At 51.0% G+C, this 17186-nt stretch overlaps 1 protein-coding gene across 1 annotated transcript in view; it reads left to right on the forward strand.

Moving 5' to 3' along the window:
• The window catches only part of LOC148501207 (uncharacterized), a 149362-nt gene that overhangs the window by 22132 nt on the left and 110044 nt on the right, over positions 1-17186 (forward strand). The window contains exons 2-5 of the mRNA XM_088450818.1: positions 4142-4184; positions 4474-4495; positions 4585-4702; positions 16068-16092. Coding sequence (XP_088306944.1) covers positions 4142-4184; positions 4474-4495; positions 4585-4702; positions 16068-16092 — 208 coding nt within the window. The remainder of the gene's footprint in view (positions 1-4141; positions 4185-4473; positions 4496-4584; positions 4703-16067; positions 16093-17186) is intronic.

Raw genomic sequence — 17186 nt, forward strand, 5'->3', positions numbered from 1 at the left:
GGCTGGTTACATATAACTAGGGAGATGGGAGGACACGGTACAGCCGGTAGTCATGGGGCACTGACGCTGGCTGGTTACATATAACTAGGTACATGGGTGATGGGAGGACACGGTACAGCCGGTAGTCATGGGACGCTGACGCTGGCTGGTTACATATAACTAGGTACATGGGTGATGGGAGGACACGGTACAGCCGGTAGTCATGGAGCGCTGACGCTGGCTGGTTACATATAACTAGGTACATATGTGATGGGAGGACACGGTACAGCCGGTAGTCATGGGGCACTGACGCTGGCTGGTTACATATAACTAGGTACATGGGTGATGGGAGGACACGGTACAGCCGGTAGTCATGGGACGCTGACGCTGGCTGGTTACATATAACTAGGTACATGGGTGATGGGAGGACACGGTACAGCCGGTAGTCATGGAGCGCTGACGCTGGCTGGTTACATATAACTAGGTACATAGGTGATGGGAGGACACGGTACAGCCGGTATTCATGGAGCGCTGACGCTGGCTGGTTACATATAACTAGGTACATAGGTGATGGGAGGACACGGTACAGCCGGTATTCATGGGACGCTGACGCTGGCTGGTTACATATAACTAGGTACATAGGTGATGGGAGGACACGGTACAGCCGGTAGTCATGGGGCACTGACGCTGGCTGGTTACATATAACTAGGTACATGGGTGATGGGAGAACACGGTACAGCCGGTAGTCATGGGACGCTGATGCTGGCTGGTTACATATAACTAGGTACATGGGTGATGGGAGGACACGGTACAGCCGGTAGTCATGGGGCGCTGACGCTGGCTGGTTACATACAACTAGGTACATGGGTGATGGGAGGACACGGTACAGCCGGTAGTCATTGGACGCTGACGCTGGCTGGTTACATATAACTAGGTACATGGGTGATGGGAGGACACGGTACAGCCGGTATTCATTGGACGCTGACGCTGGCTGGTTACATATAACTAGGTACATAGGTGATGGGAGGACACGGTACAGCCGGTAGTCATGGGACGCTGACGCTGGCTGGTTACATATAACTAGGTCCATTGGTGATGGGAGGACACGGTACAGCCGGTAGTCATGGGGCGCTGACGCTGGCTGGTTACATATAACTAGGTACATAGGTGATGGGAGGACACGGTACAGCCTGTAATAAGGGGATGCTGACGCTGGCTGGTTACATGTAACTAGGGAGATGGGAGGACACGGTACAGCCGGTAGTCATGGGGCACTGACGCTGGCTGGTTACATATAACTAGGTACATGGGTGATGGGAGGACACGGTACAGCCGGTAGTCATGGAGCGCTGACGCTGGCTGGTTACATATAACTAGGTACATGGGTGATGGGAGGACACGGTACAGCCGGTAGTCATGGGGCACTGACGCTGGCTGGTTACATATAACTAGGTACATGGGTGATGGGAGGACACGGTACAGCCGGTAGTCATGGGACGCTGACGCTGGCTGGTTACATATAACTAGGTACATGGGTGATGGGAGGACACGGTACAGCCGGTAGTCATGGAGCGCTGACGCTGGCTGGTTACATATAACTAGGTACATAGGTGATGGGAGGACACGGTACAGCCGGTATTCATGGAGCGCTGACGCTGGCTGGTTACATATAACTAGGTACATAGGTGATGGGAGGACACGGTACAGCCGGTTTTCATGGGACGCTGACGCTGGCTGGTTACATATAACTAGGTACATAGGTGATGGGAGGACACGGTACAGCCGGTAGTCATGGGGCGCTGACGCTGGCTGGTTACATATAACTAGGTACATGGGTGATGGGAGAACACGGTACAGCCGGTAGTCATGGGACGCTGACGCTGGCTGGTTACATATAACTAGGTACATGGGTGATGGGAGGACACGGTACAGCCGGTAGTCATGGGGCGCTGACGCTGGCTGGTTACATACAACTAGGTACATGGGTGATGGGAGGACACGGTACAGCCGGTGGTCATGGGACGCTGACGCTGGCTGGTTACATATAACTAGGTACATGGGTGATGGGAGGACACGGTACAGCCGGTATTCATTGGACGCTGACGCTGGCTGGTTACATATAACTAGGTACATAGGTGATTGGAGGACACGGTACAGCCGGTAGTCATGGGGCACTGATGCTGGCTGGTTACATATAACTAGGTACATGGGTGATGGGAGGACACGGTACAGCCGGTAGTCATGGGACGCTGACGCTGGCTGGTTACATATAACTAGGTACATGGGTGATGGGAGGACACGGTACAGCCGGTAGTCATGGGGCGCTGACGCTGGCTGGTTACGTATAACTAGGTACATAGGTGATGGGAGGACACGGTACAGCCGGTAGTCATGGGATGCTGACGCTGGCTGGTTACATATAACTAGGTACATAGGTGATGGGAGGACACGGTACAGCCGGTAGACATGGGACGCTGACCCTGGCTGGTTACATATAACTAGGTACATGGGTGATGGGAGGACACGGTACAGCCGGTAATCATGGGACCCTGACCCTGGCTGGTTACATAAAACTATGTACATGGGTGATGGGAGGACGCGGTACAGCCGGTAATCATTGGGCGCTGGCTGGTTACATATAACTAGGTACATAGGTGATGGGAGGACACGGTACAGCCGGTAATCATGGGGCGCTGACGCTGGCTGGTTACATACAACTAGGTACATGGGTGATGGGAGGACACGGTACAGCCGGTAGTCATGGGACGCTGACGCTGGCTGGTTACATATAACTAGGTACATGGGTGATGGGAGGACACGGTACAGCCGGTAATCATGGGACGCTGACACTGGCTGGTTACATATAACTAGGTACGTAGGTGATGGGAGGACACGGTACAGCCTGTAATCATTGGACGCTGATGCTGGCTGGTTACATATAACTAGGTACATAGGTGATGGGAGGACACGGTACAGCCGGTAGTCATGGGGCACTGACGCTGGCTGGTTACATATAACTAGGTACATGGGTGATGGGAGGACACGGTACAGCCGGTAGTCATGGGACGCTTACGCTGGCTGGTTACATATAACTAGGTACATGGGTGATGGGAGGACACGGTACAGCCGGTAGTCATGGGGCGCTGACGCTGGCTGGTTACATATAACTAGGTACATAGGTGATGGGAGGACACGGTACAGCCGGTAATCATGGGACGCTGATGCTGGCTGGTTACAAATAACTAGGTACATGGGTGATGGGAGAACACGGTACAGCCTGTAATCATGGGACGCTGACACTTTCTGGTTACATATAACTAGGTACATGGGTGATGGGAGGACACGGTACAGCCGGTAATCATGGGGCGTTGACGCTGGCTGGTTACATATAACTAGGGAGATGGGAGGACACGGTACAGCCAGTAGTCATGGGACGCTGACGCTGGCTGGTTACATATAACTTGGGAAATGGGAGGACATGGTACAGCCGGTAATCATGGGGCTCTGACACTAGCTGGTTACATATAACTAGGTACATAGGTGATGGGAGGACACGGTACAGCCGGTAATCATGGGGCTCTGACACTAGCTGGTTACATATAACTAGGTACATGGGTGATGGGACGAAACGGTACAGCCGGTAGTCATGGGACGTTGACGCTGGCTGGTTACATATAACTAGCTACATGGGTGATGGGAGGACACGGTACAGCCGGTAATCATGGGACGCTGACCCTGGCTGGTTACATATAACTAGGTACATGGGTGATGGGAGGACACGGTACAGCCGGTAGTCATGGGGCGCTGACTGGTTACATATAACTAGGTACATGGGTGATGGGAGGACACGGTACAGCCAGTAGTCATGGGGCGCTGGCTGGTTACATATAACTAGGTACATAGGTGATGGGAGGACACTGTACAGCTGGTAGTCATGGGGCGCTGGCTGGTTACATATAACTAGGTACATGGGTGATGGGAGGACACGGTACAGCCGGTAGTCATGGGACGCTGACCCTGGCTGGTTACATATAACTAGGTACATAGGTGATGGGAGGACACGGTACAGCCGGTAATCATGGGACGCTGACACTGGCTGGTTACATATAACATCTTACGTCCTGTAATGTCTGCTTATACAGTATATCTGTGTTTGTTTCAGAATGTGTCTTGTCCAGAGAATGAGGACGACCACAGAACAGGTAACACATAAACCCAGCTCACACTGGCACACAAGTCAATGATAAGAGGAGTATGGGACGGCAAAGGGTTAAGTAAAAGTCTGTAGGTTATTGGCTGGGACAGGGTTAAGTAAGTTCTGTAGGTTATTGGCTGAGAAGGGGTTAAGTAAGTTCTGTAGGTTATTGGCTGAGAAGGGGTTAAGTAACACTTAGTTAATCATTGTGAGCAATATGGGGACTCTCCTTGGGATTATTTAGTTGTTCCAACATTTCTCTGTCTTTGTCTCTGCAGCTGATTCCAAACCACCGGATCCGGGGGCAGCGTCCGATAAAAAGTGCGTATGGCTGAGTATTGTCTGTAGTAATTGTGCAATAAGCTGATTGTCATCCCTACATAACTGGGACTGTGTACATTGTCTTGCAGCGCTGGGGGAGTTCTCAGCTGGCTGGCGCAGGGCTTAGGGAAAGTTGTTCCTCAACCTGTGGATAGTCCAACTCTGCATAGAACAAACATGGATATCAAAGAGCCTGTGATGGAAGAGGTAACATGCTCCTCTGACCCCCAATCCTATGTCCTTCACACACAACATGCTCCTCTGACCACAATCCTATGTCCTCCACACACAACATGCTCCTCTGACCCCCAATCCTATGTCCTCCACACACACAACATGCTCCTCTGACCTCCAATCCTATGGCTTCCACACATACAACATGCTCCTCTGACCACCAATCCTATGGCTTCCACACACACAACATGCTCCTCTGACCACCAATCCTATGGCTTCCACACACACAACATGCTCCTCTGACCACCAATCCTATGTCCTTCACACACAACATGCTTCTCTGACCACCAAGCCTATGTCCTCCACACACAACATACTCCTCTGACCAGCAATCCTATGTCCTCCACACACACAACATGCTCCTCTGACCACCAATCCTATGTCCTCCACACACAACATGCTCCTCTGACCCCCAATCCTATGGCTTCCACACACACAACATGCTCCTCTGACCACCAATCCTATGGCTTCCACACACACAACATGCTCCTCTGACTCCCAATCCTATGTCCTCCACACACACAACATGCTCCTCTGACCCCCAATCCTATGGCTTCCACACACACACAACATGATCCTCTGATCCCCAATCCTATGGCTTCCACACACACAACATGCTCCTCTGATCCCCAATCCTATGGCTTCCACACACACAACATGCTCCTCTGATCCCCAATCCTATGACTTCCACACACACAACATGCTCCTCTGACCACCAATCCTAGGTCCTCCACACACAACATGCTCCTCTGACCCCCAATCCTATGGCTTCCACACACACAACATGCTCCTCTGACCACCAATCCTAGGTCCTCCACACACAACATGCTCCTCTGACTCCCAATCCTATGGCTTCCACACACACAACATGCTCCTCTGACCCCCAATCCTATGTCCTCCACACACACAACATGCTCCTCTGACCTCCAATCCTATGGCTTCCACACATACAACATGCTCCTCTGACCACCAATCCTATGGCTTCCACACACACAACATGCTCCTCTGACCACCAATCCTATGGCTTCCACACACACAACATGCTCCTCTGACCACCAATCCTATGTCCTCCACACACAACATGCTCCTTTGACCCCCAATCCTATGTCTTCCACACACACAACATGCTCCTCTGATCCCCAATCCTATGACTTCCACACACACAACATGCTCCTCTGACCACCAATCCTATGTCCTTCACACACAACATGCTTCTCTGACCACCAAGCCTATGTCCTCCACACACAACATACTCCTCTGACCAGCAATCCTATGTCCTCCACACACACAACATGCTCCTCTGACCACCAATCCTATGTCCTCCACACACAACATGCTCCTCTGACCCCCAATCCTATGGCTTCCACACACACAACATGCTCCTCTGACCACCAATCCTATGGCTTCCACACACACAACATGCTCCTCTGACCCCCAATCCTATGTCCTCCACACACACAACATGCTCCTCTGACCCCCAATCCTATGGCTTCCACACACACACAACATGCTCCTCTGATCCCCAATCCTATGGCTTCCACACACACAACATGCTCCTCTGATCCCCAATCCTATGGCTTCCACACACACAACATGCTCCTCTGATCCCCAATCCTATGACTTCCACACACACAACATGCTCCTCTGACCACCAATCCTAGGTCCTCCACACACAACATGTCCTCTGACCCCCAATCCTATGGCTTCCACACACACAACATGCTCCTCTGACCACCAATCCTATGTCCTCCACACACAACATGCTCCTCTGACCCCCAATCCTATGGCTTCCACACACACAACATGCTCCTCTGACCACCAATCCTATGTCCTCCACACACAACATGCTCCTCTGACCCCCAATCCTATGGCTTCCACACACACAACATGCTCCTCTGACCACCAATCCTATGGCTTCCACACACACAACATGCTCCTCTGACCCCCAATCCTATGTCCTCCACACACACAACATGCTCCTCTGACCCCCAATCCTATGGCTTCCACACACACACAACATGCTCCTCTGACCCCCAATCCTATGTCCTCCACACACAACATGCTCCTCTGATCCCCAATCCTATGGCTTCCACACACACAACATGCTCCTCTGACCACCAATCCTATGTCCTCCACACACAACATACTCCTCTGACCCCCAATCTTATGTCCTCCACACACAACATACTCCCTTGACCCCCAATCCTATTTCCTTCACATACACAACATGCTCCTCTGACCCCCAATCCTATGGCTTCCACACACACAACATACTCCTCTGACCACCAATCCTATGGCTTCCACACACACAACATGCTCCTCTCACCCCCAATCCTATGTCTTCCACACACACAACATGCTCCTCTGACCCCCAATCCTATGTCCTCCACACACAACATGCTCCTCTGACCCCCAATCCTATGTCTTCCACACACAACGTGCTCCTCTGACTCCCAATCCTATGTCCTCCACACATAACATGCTCCTCTGACCTCCAATCCTATGTCTTCCACACACACAACATGCTCCTCTGACCACCAATCCGATGTCCTTCACACACACAATATGCTCCTCTGACCACCAATCCTATGTCCTTCACACACACAACATGCTCCTCTGACCACCAATCCTATGTCCTTCACACACACAACATGCTCCTCTGACCACCAATCCTATGTCCTCCACACACAACATGCTCCTCTGACCCCCAATCCTATGGCTTCCACACACACAACATGCTCCTCTGACCACCAATCCTATGGCTTCCACACACACAACATGCTCCTCTGACCCCCAATCCTATGTCCTCCACACACACAACATGCTCCTCTGACCCCCAATCCTATGGCTTCCACACACACACAACATGCTCCTCTGACCCCCAATCCTATGTCCTCCACACACAACATGCTCCTCTGATCCCCAGTCCTATGGCTTCCACACATACAACATGCTCCTCTGACCACCAATCCTATGTCCTCCATACACAACATACTCCTCTGACCCCCAATCCTATGTCCTCCACACACAACATGCTCCTCTGACCCCCAATCCTATGTCCTTCACACACACAACATGCTCCTCTGACCCCCAATCCTATGGCTTCCAAACACACAACATGCTCCTCTGACCACCAATCCTATGGCTTCCACACACACAACATGCTCCTCTCACCCCCAATCCTATGTCTTCCACACACACAACATGCTTCTCTGACCCCCAATCCTATGTCCTCCACACACAACATGCTCCACTGACCCCCAATCCTATGTCTTCCACACACAACGTGCTCCTCTGACTCCCATTCCTATGTCCTCCACACACAACATGCTCCTCTGACCACCAATCCTATGTCCTTCACACACACAATATGCTCCTCTGACCACCAATCCTATGTCCTTCACACACACAACATGCTCCTCTGACCACCAATCCTATGTCCTTCACACACACAACATGCTCCTCTGACCACTAATCCTATGTCTTCCACACACAACATGCTCCTCTGACCACCAAGCCTATGTCCTCCACATACAACATGCTCCTTTGACCACCAATCCTATGTCCACCACACACACAACATGCTCCTCTGATCACCAATCCTATGTCTTCCACGCACAACATGCTCCTCTGACCACAATCCTATGTCCTCCACACACACAACATGCTCCTCTGACCCCCAATCCTATGTCCTCCACACACACAACATGCTCCTCTGACCCCCAATCCTATGGCTTCCACACACACACAACATGCTCCTCTGACCCCCAATCCTATGTCCTCCACACACAACATGCTCCTCTGATCCCCAATCCTATGGCTTCCACACACACAACATGCTCCTCTGATCCCCAATCCTATGACTTCCACACACACAACATGCTCCACTGACCACCAATCCTATGTCCTCCACACACAACATGCTCCTCTGACCCCCAATCCTATGTCCTCCACACACAACATGCTCCTCTGACCCCCAATCCTATGGCTTCCACACACACAACATGCTCCTCTGACCACCAATCCTATGTCCTCCACACACAACATGCTCCTCTGACCCCCAATCCTATGGCTTCCACACACACAACATGCTCCTCTGACCCTCAATCCTATGGCTTCCACACATACAACATGCTCCTCTGACCCCCAATCCTATGGCTTCCACACACACAACATGCTCCTCTCACCCCCAATCCTATGTCCTCCACACACAACATTCTCCTCTGACCCCCAATCCTATGTCCGTCACACACACAACATGCTCCTCTGACCCCCAATCCTATGGCTTCCACACACACAACATGCTTCTCTGACCACCAATCCTATGGCTTCCACACACACAACATGCTCCTCTCACCCCCAATCCTATGTCTTCCACACACACAACATGCTTCTCTGACCCCCAATCCTATGTCCTCCACACACAACATGCTCCTCTGTCCCCCAATCCTATGTCTTCCACACACAACGTGCTCCTCTGACTCCCAATCCTATGTCCTCCACACACAACATGCTCCTCTGACCTCCAGTCCTATGTCTTCCACACACACAACATGCTCCTCTGACCACCAATCCTATGTCCTTCACACACACAATATGCTCCTCTGACCACCAATCCTATGTCCTTCACACACACAACATGCTCCTCTGATCACTAATCCTATGTCTTCCACACACAACATGCTCCTCTGACCACCAAGCCTATGTCCTCCACACACAACATGCTCCTCTGACCACCAATCTTATGTCCTCCACACACACAACATGCTCCTCTGACCACCAATCCTATGTCTTCCACGCACAACATGCTCCTCTGACCACAATCCTATGTCCTCCACACACACAACATGCTCCTCTGACCACCAATCCTATGTCTTCCACGCACAACATGCTCCTCTGACCACAATCCTATGTCTTCCACGCACAACATGCTCCTCTGACCACAATCCTATGTCCTCCACACACACAACATGCTCCTCTGACCCCCAATCCTATGTCCTCCACACACACAACATGCTCCTCTGACCACCAATCCTATGTCCTTCACACACACAACATGCTCCTCTGACCACTAATCCTATGGCTTCCACACACACAACATGCTCCTCTGACCACCAATCCTATGGCTTCCACACACACAACATGCTCCTCTGACCACCAATCCTATGGCTTCCACGCACAACATGCTCCTCTGACCACAATCCTATGTCCTTCACACACATAACATGCTCCTCTGACCCCCAATCCTATGTCCTCCACACACAACATGCTCCTCTGACCCCCAATCCTATGTCCTCCGCACACAACATGCTCCTCTGACCACAATCCTATGTCCTCCACACACAACATGCTCCTCTGTTTACATTAATAAGAATAATTTTCTTTATATTTGAATGATTATACAGTAGTCCGTAAAACTATTCTTCTGTACAGGGCAGGACCTCAGGTAATTCCCAGTCATCATTGCAGCACCTGATACTCTCAGAGATGGCTGGTTTGGGTTAATTGCATCTGACTGCTCAAATATTCCTCATTGTTGTTCTGTTTTATTTACCAATTTTAATAGCACTTTGTACCTTCATATACTGTAACTTCTGCTTCATATAGAATTACGACAGGCATCACCATTTCCCAGCATCAGTGTGTGTGACCGGACGGCCTCAGCCTCCACTCCCGATCACAGATTGGGGTTTGATCCCCACTGAGTCTTGGGGTATCAGGGATTCCTGCTTACCGTCAGTGACCACCTGTCACTGACTCCACCCACAGCGCAGTGGGAGGGTATGTAGCTGCCACCACCAAACTCCCACCGTTGGCGTTTGGAATCGATTACTGCTGGTTGGTGTTGGCTGATCCCTCACAATGGACCAGCCCAGTAGCTGGCAGAGGGAAAGAGCTTTGAAGACATTTGGGCTCAATCCAGAACAGCCGGAGAACGGAATAGCGTTTAGCGCAATTCTGTTGTCGCAGGATTCAGATGTAGTCAGGCAAAGATGTTCATTGCTCACAGTCTTGAAAAAGACCCTTCCGCTTAGCTTCAAGGGGGTACAGCATACAAGGAGGGTACAGCATACAAGGATGGCACAGCATACAAGGATGGCACAGCATACGAGGAGGGTACAGCATACATGGAGGGTACAGCATACGAGGAGGGTACAGCATACGAGGAGGGTACAGCATACGAGGAGGGTACAGCATACGAGGATGGCACAGCATACAAGGAGGGTACAGCATACAAGGAGGGTACAGCATACAGGGATGGTACAGCATACAAGGGGGTACAGCATACAAGGATGGCACAGCATACATGAAGGGCACAGCATACGAGGAGGGCACAGCATACGAGGAGGGTACAGCATACGAGGAGGGTACAGCATACATGGAGAGTACAGCATACATGGAGGGTACAGTATACAAGAGGGTACAGCATACGAGGATGGCACAGCATACGAGGATGGCACAGCATACGAGGATGGCACAGCATACAGGGATGGCACAGCATACAGGGATGGCACAGCATACGAGGATGGCACAGCATACAGGGAGGGCACAGCATACAGGGAGGGCACAGCATACAAGGAGGGTACAGCATACATGGATGGCACAGCATACATGGATGGTACAGCATAAGAGGATGGTACAGCATACAGGGATGGTACAGCATACAGGGATGGTACAGCATACAAGGATGGCACAGCATACGAGGAGGGTACAGCATACATGGAGGGTACAGCATACGAGGAGGGTACAGCATACGAGGAGGGTACAGCATACAGGGATGGTACAGCATACAAGGGGGTACAGCATACAAGGATGGCACAGCATACAAGGAGGGTACAGCATACAAGGAGGGTACAGCATACAGGGATGGTACAGCATACAAGGGGGTACAGCATACAAGGATGGCACAGCATACATGGAGGGCACAGCATACGAGGAGGGCACAGCATACGAGGAGGGTACAGCATACGAGGAGGGTACAGCATACATGGAGAGTACAGCATACATGGAGGGTACAGTATACAAGAGGGTACAGCATACAAGGAGGGTACAGCATACGAGGATGGCACAGCATACGAGGATGGCACAGCATACGAGGATGGCACAGCATACGAGGATGGCACAGCATACAGGGAGGGCACATCATACAAGGAGGGTACAGCATACATGGATGGCACAGCATACATGGATGGTACAGCATACATGGATGGTACAGCATAAGAGGATGGTACAGCATACAGGGATGGTACAGCATACAGGGATGGTACAGCAGTTTCTTGATAATCACAATGTAGACATACACCGGGCACACATGCCCATTGTATCCCATTCCTACACACAATACCACAGGGGGTAAATCCACCCTGGGTCCCTTTTAGCCAATCATGGTGTCTCACACGATGTACATAATAAACACATCTTACATTTTAAAGGAACTACCAATATTTCCCAAACACATTTGGATTCCTAAGCACAAACTGAGTTACATATACTGTCTTTGAAAGGTAAATATAATGCAAATTTCTATTACATTCGTCCTTTCACATGTTTATGACAAAACACAGTTTTGGGTTATTTACAATCCTAACACCTTCTGAGTCCTTAGGCAGCTCCATCCAAAAGGGGCTTCTTACAACAAACAAATTGTATTTCCCAAACTTGCTTAGTATTGTACCCAGAGACACACAGGAGCCTCCCTAGCCCGCATTTCAAAGGAAAGGCTTCTTCAGTCACCACCAACCCCCCACTGCCAGGCTAGGGTAATTACCATATCCATCCCTAGGTGAGGATGTCTAACCAGCAGTTTTTCTCCAAATGTCAATACCCTTTACATTTCTATAAGTGCCTAGCCTGTACATTCAAACATGTTTCCCCAATTTCAAAACTGCGCGCAGCACTTTAAATGATAATGTAATATTGCCCATACAGTAAATCTACAGTATATGGCGTTCTGCTCCTACATTGTCCCTTTTAAAGATGGCTTCCTGTATCAGTGTGACATCACTACTCTGTGCTGCTGGGGACCCTGCTCCTTCCACTATATAACTCTCAGTCTGTGACTTCCTGTATCAGTATGACATTAGCCTGACATCACTACTCTGTGCTGCTGGGGACCCTGCTCCTTCCACTATATAACTCTCAGTCTGTGGCTTCCTGTATCAGTGTGACAGGAGCCTGACATCATTACTCTGTGCCGCTGGGGACCCTGCTCCTTCCACTATATAACTCTCAGTCTGTGACTTCCTATATCAGTGTGACAGCAGCCTGACATCACTACTCTGTGCTGCTGGGGACCCTGCTCCTCCCACTATATAACTCTGTCTGTGACTTCCTGTATCAGTGTGACAGGAGGATGACATCACTACTCTGTGCTGCTGGGGACCCTGCTCCTCCCACTATATAACTCTCAGTCTGTGACTTCCTGTATCAGTGTGACAGGAGGATGACATCACTACTCTGTGCTGCTGGGGACCCTGCTCCTCCCACTATATAACTCTCAGTCTGTGGCTTCCTGTATCAGTGTGACAGGAGGATGACATCACTACTCTGTGCTGCTGGGGACCCTGCTCCTCCCACTATATAACTCTCAGTCTGTGACTTCCTGTATCAGTGTGACAGGAGCCTGACATCACTACTCTGTGCTGCTGGGGACCCTGCTCCTCCCACTATATAACTCCCAGTCTGTGACTTCCTGTATCAGTGTGACAGGAGCCTGATATCACTACTCTGTGCTGCTGGGGACCCTGCTCCTCCCACTATATAACTCTCAGTCTGTGACTTCCTGTATCAGTATGACAGGAGCCTGACATCACTACTCTATGGTACAGCAGTTTCTTGATGATCACAATGTAGACATACACCGGGCACACATGCCCATTGTATCCCATTCCTACACACAATACCACAGGGGGTAAATCCACCCTGGGTCCCTTTTAGCCAATCATGGTGTCTCACACGATGTACATAATAAACACATCTTACATTTTAAAGGAACTACCAATATTTCCCAAACACATTTGGATTCCTAAGCACAAACTGAGTTACATATACTGTCTTTGCTGGGGACGCTGCTCCTACCACTATATAACTCTCTGTCTGTGGCTTCCTGTATCAGTGTGACAGGAGCCTGATATCACTACTATGTGCTGCTGGGGACCCTGCTCCTCCCACTATATAACTCTCAGTATGTGACTTCCTGTATCAGTATGACAGGAGCCTGACATCACTACTCTGTGCTGCTGGGGACCCTGCTCCTCCCACTATATAACTCTCAGTCTGTGGCTTCCTGTATCAGTGTGACAGCAGCCTGACATCACTACTCTGTGTTGCTGAGGACCCTGCTCCTTCCACTATATAACTCTCAGCCTGTGACTTCCTGTATCAGTGTGACAGGAGCCTGACATCACTACTCTGTGCTGCTGGGGACCCTGCTCCTTCCACTATATAACTCTCAGTCTGTGGCTTCCTGTATCAGTGTGACAGCAGCCTGACATCACTACTCTGTGCTGCTGGGGACCCTGCTCCTTCCACCATATAACTCAGTATGTGGCTTCCTGTATCAGTGTGACAGGAGCCTGACATCACTACTCTGTGCTGCTGGGGACCCTGCTCCTCCCACTATATAACTCTCAGTCTGTGACTTCCTGTATCAGTGTGACAGGAGGATGACATTACTACTCTGTGCTGCTGGGGACCCTGCTCCTACCACTATTTGCCCAGCGAATTGCAGGTCCGCCGGGAGGAGGCCGGGCTAAACAAAGTGATTTGCATTATTTTAGCCAGGCCCTCTCCCTATGGATTGCGATTTTAATTATTATCTCCCCATCCTGCTCAGTTCACTAGGAAGTGGATGGGATGTGTGAGATCCAAACCTGGGGGTACTACCTGAAAAATCAGGAGTCTACCGCATCGTTCCGGGAGAGTAGGTGAATATGAGTCACACCCACACAATTGTCTGTGCACTTGTTAATGCAAATGTAAATTGTTATTTAATAAGCAATAACTATTAAATTGCTGATTTGCTGTATAAAATCCTTTATCCTGTGCCCCCATAGCACGTCTGATTATGGCTGTATAGTGACTTGCTGTATAAAATCCTTTATCCCGAGCCCCCAGCACATCTGAGAGTATCGCTGTATAGTGATTTACTGTATGAATTCCTTTATCCCGAGCCCCCAGCACATCTCTGAGTATCGCTGTATAGTGATTTGCTGTATCCCGAGCCCCCAGCACGTCTGAGAGTATCTCTGTATCCTGAGCCCCAGCACGTCTGAGAGTATCACTGTATCCCGAGCCCCCAGCACGTCTGAGAGTATCTCTGTATCCCGAGCCCCCAGCACGTCTGAGAGTATCTCTGTATCCCGAGCCCCCAGCACGTCTGAGAGTATCTCTGTATCCCGAGCCCCCAGCACGTCTGAGAGTATCTCTGTATCCCGAGCCCCCAGCACGTCTGAGAGTATCGCTGTATCCCGAGCCCCCAGCACGTCTGAGAGTATCGCTGTATCCCGAGCCCCCAGCACGTCTGAGAGTATCGCTGTATAGTGATTTGCTGTATCCCGAGCCCCCAGCACGTCTGAGAGTATCTCTGTATCCTGAGCCCCCAGCACGTCTGAGAGTATCACTGTATCCCGAGCCCCCAGCACGTCTGAGAGTATCTCTGTATCCCAAGCCCCCAGCACGTCTGAGAGTATCTCTGTATCCCGAGCCCCCAGCACGTCTGAGAGTATCTCTGTATCCCGAGCCCCCAGCACGTCTGAGAGTATCTCTGTATCCCGAGCCCCCAGCACGTCTGAGAGTATCTCTGTATCCCGAGCCCCCAGCACATCTGAGAGTATCGCTGTATCCCGAGCCCCGAGCACGTCTGAGAGTATCGCTGTATAGTGATTTGCTGTATCCCGAGCCCCCAGCACGTCTGAGAGTATCGCTGTATAAGAGAGTATATCACTAGTGACAGCTAATAATCTCTTATAGTAGACTATTTATCATTATATATTTTTGGCATATTCCCTGAAAGCGCCCGCTTTCAAGTGATACCCGCAAATATTAAATACCCCCGGATGTATTATGGAGAGACGGCAGCAGATAATGCCACAGATGTCCCGAGAGAGACATGAAGAGACAGCTGATGTGGTCACTCCGAGCACATTACAGGGACGGGCGTACGGTACTTTCAGAGCCCCTGTCCCTGCTTGTGCTATTATTGCATACTACAATGTGATGATGGGCGCTAATATCACGCACAGATCGGTATATCGGTATTTGCAGTATGTGATTATGGATGTATGAGTCTCATCACTACACGTTCCGTCTAATCACTGTTCTCATCTGTCTGTTACAGAAGCGGCAGTCGGTGAGTGAGACAGGTAAGGAGCGCGTACCCTGTATAGTGACTCTCCCGGGGACATCCGCAGCGTGTACCCTGTATAGTGACTCTCCCGGGGACATCCACATCGCGTATAGTGACTCTCCCGGGGACATCCGCAGCGCGTCCCCTGTATAGTGACTCTCCTGGGGACATCCGCAGCGCGTACCCTGTATAGTAACTCTCCCGGGGACATCCACAGCGCGTACCCTGTATAGTAACTCTCCCAGGGACATCCACATCGCGTATAGTGACTCTCCCGGGGACATCCGCAGCGCGTCCCCTGTATAGTAACTCTCCCGGGGACATCCACAGCGCGTACCCTGTATAGTAACTCTCCCGGGGACATCCACAGCGCGTACCCTGTATAGTAACTCTCCCGGGGACATCCGCAGCGCGTACCCTGTATAGTAACTCTCCCGGGGACATCCGCAGCGCGTACCCTGTATAGTGACTCTCCCGGGGACGTCCGCAGCGCGTACCCTGTATAGTGACTCTCCCGGGGACATCCACAGCGTGTACCCTGTATAGGGACTCTCCCAGGGACATCCACAGTGTGTACCCTGTATAGGGACTCTCCCGGGGACATCCGCAGCGTGTACCCTGTATAGTGACTCTCCCGGGGACGTCCGCAGCGCGTCCCCTGTATAGTGACTCTCCCGGGGACATCCGCAGCGTGTACCCTGTATAGTGACTCTCCCGGGGACATCCACATCGCGTATAGTGACTCTCCCGGGGACATCCGCAGTGCGTACTCTGTATAGTAACTCTCCCGGGGACATCCACAGCGCGTATCCTGTATAGTGACTCTCCCGGGGACATCCACATCGCGTATAGTGACTCTCCCGGGGACATCCGCAGCGTGTCCCCTGTATAGTAACTCTCCCGGGGACATCCGCAGCGTGTACCCTGTATAGTGACTCTCCCGGGGACATCCGCAGCGTGTACCCTGTATAGTGACTCTCCCGGGGACATCCGCAGCGTGTACCCTGTATAGTGAATCTCCCGGGGACATCCTCAGCGTGTACCCTGTATAGTGACTCTCCCGGGGACATCCACAGCATGTACCCTGTATAGGGCTCTCCCGGGGACATC

The sequence above is a fragment of the Taudactylus pleione genome, unplaced genomic scaffold (genome assembly GCF_031769625.1).
Source record: "Taudactylus pleione unplaced genomic scaffold, aTauple2 ptg000526l, whole genome shotgun sequence".
Lineage (NCBI taxonomy): Eukaryota > Metazoa > Chordata > Amphibia > Anura > Myobatrachidae > Taudactylus > Taudactylus pleione.